At 34.8% G+C, this 7,500-nt stretch overlaps 1 protein-coding gene across 1 annotated transcript in view; it reads right to left on the minus strand.

The window, feature by feature from the left end:
• Window positions 1–7,500, minus strand: part of LOC137651461 (Fanconi anemia group J protein-like) — a 353,545-nt gene that overhangs the window by 185,491 nt on the left and 160,554 nt on the right. Inside the window, 2 exon segments of the mRNA XM_068384686.1 lie at window positions 377–471; window positions 2,384–2,436. Coding sequence (XP_068240787.1) covers window positions 377–471; window positions 2,384–2,436 — 148 coding nt within the window.

The following is a 7,500-nucleotide window of genomic DNA, read 5'->3' on the forward strand; positions in this document are numbered from 1 at the left end:
AGAATAAAATAAAAAGAGTGAATAAATAAAAAGTTGAACTTAAACAATAAAAAAATAAGCTAAGAATGAACTAAAAATAAGTGAATAAATGAAAAATTAAAACCTAAAAAATAAGCTACCCATAAAAAAAAAATACATTCGGTGCACTTAAAAAATAATAAATAAGTTAATAACAAACTAAAATTGAATAAATGAAAAATTAAAACCTAAAAACTAACCTACCGATAAAAAAAAATACATTCGGTAAACCTAAAAACTAACAATTATGTTAAGAATAAATTAAAAATAAGTGAATAAATGAAAAATTTAACATGAAAAATAAACTACTAATAAAAAAAAAGATTACATTCGAAAAAAAAGACAGAAAACCACTTACTTCATCAATGGCGGCATTGGCAGCTGTTCCATGAACGCTGCATCATCGACATCCATGGAATCGTTCGGTCCGCCTCCAGGAATTTCACTCCCGAACTGTTCCGGAAATGATAAGGAATGCGAACGTTAATTAAATCATAACAGAACATTATATATATATATATATATATATATGTGTGTGTGTGTGTGTGTGTGTATATACATACACTAGTGTACGAGACCCGTCAAAATGACGGCTAAATATATAGAATGAGATGCATATATATACATATTCATTTAATTGGGAAAGTAAGATGCTATAAGCCTAAGGGCTCCAACAGGGAAAATAGCCCAGTGAGGAAATGAGTTCAAAAATGAGAGAGAGAGAGAGAGAGAGAGAGAGAGAGAGAGAGAGAGAGAGAGAGCGAGAGTGCTCTTTTCTTCCATGGACGACTTAACAAAGCAAACTTCAGCAACAGTAAGAAAATTAATGGAAACTACTCTGCACAAAATAGGAAGTCGAGTAATGACGTTAAATTTGATAGTGTTAAGTAATCGAAACAGAAAGTAATTTCATTTTCACATTACAGTTGCCATTAAGGTACTGAGATAACTATCCAAGCCATTTTGAGAATTAAATTCTATTTTGAAAAAAAAAAAAAAAAAAAAAAAAAAAAAAAAAAAAAACAGACTATGTGCACGTAGGTGTGTTTGCAGTTAACCACCATTCGATACATCAAAGGTTTAAAAGGTTTAAAGGTCGCTCATGAATGGCAGAGGCAAGGGACAGTGACATTGGCCTATCAAGCAGGACAATGCCCTAGAGACCGACCATATATCACATGATCAGCGCCCAAGGCCCCCTCCGCCCAACATAGGACCAGGAAGGGCCAGGCAATGGCTGCTGATGACTCAATATATAGAGACCTAGAGGCTCCCCCTAACCCTTCAACCTTAGCTTACAAGGTTGCAGACACTAATATTACAAACGTGTGGAATGCAATCAGTTTATCTTTAAAATATAAAAAGTGTTCCGATCCAGGGACGAAGTATGGAATATTGTACGTGTCAAGTAGGTGAGACAACCCTGTCAGCATGGTAGACCGTGCCCACACACGCACGAGACTGGCTGGCAGGCCATAGTCTGCCAATCGCGACGGGTTTGGCCTGTCCGGTCAAACACGCTGACAGGATGAGAGGACAGGCCATAGCGGCGCCAATCACCATGAAATCAGCGCGCCAATCCTCTGCGTGTATGGCCTGCTTACGAGACAGTGCAAGGATTCGATTCGATAGCGAGGTTGAACAAGCAAGGTATAAAACACAATACTTTATTTTCAACAAAGTACCGGTACCTCGTCAACTGTGATAGGTCACTGCCAGGATAGCGACTTCATCCCAATATATATATATATATATATATATAATTCCATATATACCTGTATATATATATATATATATATACACACACACACACACAAAAAGATAAATACGCATATACTGACATACAACTCCATAAATTTATATTTTCGATGATTATAAAATGAGAGAGAGAGAGAGAGAGAGAGAGAGAGAGAGAGAGAGAGATATTACAAGGTTTCAAAGAATGGTGTCCGTAAACGGGGTCAAACCTCGTTAATCTGAATATCTTTGTTTTAAGGGCAGTTTGATATCTTTCGATAACAAATTTGGATAGTTATCTTCAGAACTATGGTAATTGTGTTATCTAAATACGTGGGTTTTCCATTGTTAAGTCTTCATGGGGTTTTAGTTTTGAGAGACTTATAAACATGACACATTTGGAGAAAATCAGATAACTCAGAGATGTTACATGAAATATGTATAGTTACTTTATCATTCATTACTTACAAAATATAATTCATTAGGTCGTTAAGAGAATCCAGACATTAATGTATCAAAAATATATATGGCTTATTTGAATATAGTATATATATATATATATATATATATATGTATGTATATATATATATATATATATATATAAAGATAAATAGATAAAAATATTCACCGGATTCCTGATGTGCATTGTTTGAGAACGAAAATCTGGGTCGAATTCATCGTCTGTGAAAAGATAAGAGAAAAATATTCTATAGATAAAAACAACAAAAAATTCGTATGCAAAAAACCAGCACACAAACATATGAATAATTTGTAATTTCTAGTTAATGATATTTTCCAGCAAATACACAATCAAATATTCATACTGGGCTTCATCAAATTCAGAGGTTACGAATGTTATCAAAATACCTTGCATTAAAAAAAATGGATTTGAAAATTCATGAATAAAACTACGAAAGAAGTCATAAAACGTTAAAACAGTTAAAAAAATCAGGAAAATATCTGAATACTTGAAACAATATAACAATAACCACTGGTATGAAAGTTATAAAAAAACAAAATCCCAGAGAAATCACAACAATAACAAAAGAGTACATCCCAGAGAGAGTGCCCAGACCAGACAGAGCGACACGGCAGACATCAACAACACAGGATGTTGACAATTAAAGCAGGTAGAAGACAAGCTTTGAGTATATTAAAAGGAGCCCAAACTTTCCAAAACTCGGAGTTAATCATCTCAAATGAAGTTTGCAAAGGTAAGTCACCTCACTTACGAACTTGCGACACCAACTTTCATAAACAGGTTCGTGGGAAGAGGTACGCAATGTCAAAAGGGGGTCCCCTAGTAACTCGTTTTGAATTAAGAATTCACTTTAGGATTACCACTCCGACTTCTCTGCTCTCTCTCCACCCCCCCCCCCCCCCTTCCGAACTCGCAACCCCCTTTGCTCAGTATCTCTCGTACACTTAAGAATTTCCCGTCAAACGGTAAAAATCCTGGAATAAATGCTGTCAGGCATTAACCATTTTAAAACAGGATATAGTATTGACGTTAAGGACTGATATTACGGTCACCAACTAGTGAAAGATAATAACAAAGTAGGGTAAATATTACGGTCGCCAGTATCACTAAAAATACAGCTGCGAACCGTATATTTTTACGGAGAATTTCCCGATTAAAATTAAGGTTTTTTAACTGTGTAAAATAAGTTTTAGGAGAAAAAAAATATTTACTCCCAATATATATATATATATAAAATGCAGCATTTTCTACTCCACTGCAGAAAAAAGGCCTCAGAGATGTCAATTCGTGTCTGGGATTTGGTCAGTTTTCATCACCACTATGATCAGTGAGAATTGGTGATGTGGGAGATTTTCGTCGATTTGCTTTGATATATATTTTATATATACTGTATATATATATATATATATATATACTGTATATATATTATATATATATATATATAACGAATTCGCTCTGCCATGGAATATCGGACCCGTAGCGAAAATTCTTTAATGATAAATATTTTTACACGACCATGGACTCAAACCTGTGACCAATAAAAATAACGATAAAAATTAAATTATTTAGATCACTCAGCTATAGAGAGAGATATTTCAAATATTATAAACCAAGATTGTTAGTGATAGAAGTATCATTTTATTTATATATATATATATATTTATATATATATATATTATAAAACTCAACTATCATAATCATCATCATCTTTAACGCCTATTGACGCAAAGGGCCTCGGTTATATTTTGCCAATCCTCTCTATTTTGAGCTTTTAATCCAATTCTTCTCCACTCATCAACTCTCACTTTACGTTTCATAGTTCTCAGCCATGTAGGCCTGGGTCTTCCAACTCTTTTGGTGCCTTGTTACTATTCTTTTCCCGTCCTCGGTACGTCTTTCGTATGAAGTTGCTACTCCAATATCATCACCATTCAGGCTGAAACTCCTCAGTCATCTAACTACCAGGTACTCACTTTGCATCTTAGGTCAATAGATGCACGACCGCAAGACCTCTGACCTATGCCCTCGCGCTAGCAAGGCGAGAATGAAATCAACCATGTAATTTCCTACTAATGGAGATTTCAGATAGGAAGGAATTTCAGTATCCGTAATAGTTACTTGTGCAGTTAGACAAAGAAATTCCTGGCGCATATCACTGAGGAAATACACCTTGCCACACACTTACTGCAGGGTAAAGATGGTAGAGGTAGTGGGTGGGGCTAAATACGGGGGTGCACTTCCTCAGAATGAGGGTGGCAGGAATTCCAGTGTCCACCTGTACATCTCATTTAAGATTGAATTTCATAATCTCCGTTACGTAATTTGGAAAACAGAATACAGTGGCAAAGCGGTTCTCAAGAATTACTTGACATAGATAAATTATATCAAAATCGGGTTAAAGAAACGGTGAGAGTATGACAGCCCACTTTAAATTCTACATCGCGTTTCAGCCTATAATTCATTTACCTAAAAGATGGAGAGCGCGTTTCACTTGTCCACATGATATTTTTTATAGAATTTACTTAGATGGCTGCTTTTCCGGTCCCATACAGCAGGAGAACCCCACTCTCTCCAAGACCTCCGCTTTCGTTTTACCTTGTTCGTTCAGAGTATTTATCGTTTCGGATCACGTATTGTTCATTTACTGTTAAATTGTCACTGTTGTAAGACTGTTTAAATAAGAGTCTTCAGTTTCCTCTTGAAAGCCTTAATGTCTTCAATTATTAGAATGTTTAGTGGGAGCTTATTATATAGACTGTAGCTTTGAAATAGTTCCTATGAATATAGGCAGCCAATTAACAGTTTCAGTTATTTATGAAGTACCACATACATACAAATGGAAGGAGAATGGTTAGTTGCTTGGAGATTTGTCTTTCGAAACGGGCTCTTGCTGCGTAACACCCAGTGTTGCCATATATGGGATTTATTCCTAGATTTGGAGATTTTTGGGTGTCTGATGGGGGATATTCTGTACAAATATCCATGACGAGAAACAACGATGAGTAAAACTTCATATTGGTGCAACTAGTTTACTCGCAATTATATGAATTATAGTAAGTGATTTCATTATTAGCAAAGCCTACGTGATCAGAAAAATATATATTTGTTGAAATGGTGATTTTTGGGTTGTTTGGGGCTTTTTAGACTAAACCTTCTGGCAACTCTGGTAGCACCTGGCTGTGTACGTGGAAATCCATCGGAGATTTGATTAAAGGCAGATCATGAATGGCAGAGGCAAGGGATAGTGACATTACACAAAAATAGTTTTCCTCTCATTACAAAGGCTGAAAGTTGCAGATGTTCATACGAAACGTAAAATGCATAAATGTATAGAGCTATTGAATGTCAATTGAAGTAGAAAATTGAAAAAAAACTAACAAAAAGACTGGAGTTTCTATAAAAAGAATCCAAATAATTCTCTATCATTATACCAAAAAAAAAGAACATCTCTTTCTATATTAAATCCTTATTTGAAAAATATAATATAGAAGCCTTGGCTAAATATTATATAAAGAAGAGTACATACAATAAACCCAAAGTACATTTTCATACTTTTTCTGGTAAACATTTACAATGTCTTTTCTGTACAGGCAAAACACAATGACAACCGTTGTTGAACTTAACAAACAATAAATTCAAAATAAAAAAAGAAAAAGCAAACGTGTCTAATACTATAACGTAGCCAACACTCTCCAATACCAAAGGTGAACAGTAACAAAAAAAAAGGGGGGGAAATAAAACTTTTTGAAAGGGATCGTGAGATCCAGAAAACACATCTGATCTCTCTCTCTCTCTCTCTCTCTCTCTCTCTCTCTCTCTCTCTCCACATATCAAATCTGGCCTTTTCCCTTTCCCTCCAAACTCAATTTTATTTCTCGTTGAATGTTGCCGCTAAGTTTCTCACCCAAAGTCAGCGATCTACCCTGCTGCACTCGACAGCCTGTCAGAGACACCTGGGTCCTTACAACGGCTCCCCACATGAGCTAACCCAAACACCCGTCCCTCCACCCAGGCCGACCCACAACCCTATGACCCTACCTAGTCCTTCCTTCTCTCTTCCTCCACAGCATTCCTTTTCTCTAGCCTTCATTTTACCGGCCATCTTTCTATCTTCAGACACTGAAAAATGATTTGAGAGAGAGAGAGAGAGAGAGAGAGAGAGAGGAGAGAGAGAGAGAGAGAGAAATTGCAAATATATACATAAAAACAAAGGCGCACACATTACATAGGGTATGTGTGTGTGTATGTATGTATGTATGTATGTATGTGTATATATATATATATATATATACACAGTATAATATAAAACACATACACATGTAACATATATACAAATATATATATATATATATATATATAATACATATATATATATATATATATATATACATATATATACTGTATATAATGATAGACGCATGGTATTTGTTTTTTTATTACTTACTTTCTAAGTCAAGATTCCATCCCAATTCTCCTAAACAGAATAATACCCGACAATTGTCTTTTCTAACATCTCTTTTTAAAGCTGGATTTTATAAGCAATTTTCTCCCAATACTTATCCAATTCCGATATCTTTTCAACAGTACGATTCTGTTCTTAAACAAAATAACTTAAATTACCAATTCTATTATAATTTTACCAAAATTCGAAATAATTTTCCCGACTTTTTTGGGCAACTCTTTTTATTTACCAATTAATTTTTATCGATATCCCAATCTTAAAATAATTAATAAATTCTATTATAATTTTTCAAAATTCGAAATAATTTTCCCGACTTTTTTTGGCAACTACTTTTATTCAACAACATAATTTTTATCCATATTATCACAATCTTAAAATAACTAATCAATTCTATTATAATTTTCCAAAATTTGAAATAATTTTCCCGACTTTTTTTTGGCAACTACTTTTATTCAACAACATAATTTTTATCCATATTATGACAATCTTACGAAATTCGAAAGTTTTTCCTCCTATTTTCAGGCAGCTACTTTTATTCAACATGATATTTTTATCCATTTTGTACAATTTCACCTTTTCCATTTTCTGCCGCCATCTGCTCTGCGAACCTTTTATACGCAAGGGAGGGGAGGGGAGACTGCAGGAGGGGTGGGGGGGGGGGCAGGGCAAGGGCTGGTAGTATGAGACTAACCTTCTAAATTAGAAATCAATAACTTTAGGATTTCTCCTCCCCGTCGAAAGATGGTACAAAACTTCTTAAAAAGTTTACTTACACTTTGCATATACGAGGCAGAAGGGGAGG

Source organism: Palaemon carinicauda, chromosome 13 (genome assembly GCF_036898095.1).
Source record: "Palaemon carinicauda isolate YSFRI2023 chromosome 13, ASM3689809v2, whole genome shotgun sequence".
Lineage (NCBI taxonomy): Eukaryota > Metazoa > Arthropoda > Malacostraca > Decapoda > Palaemonidae > Palaemon > Palaemon carinicauda.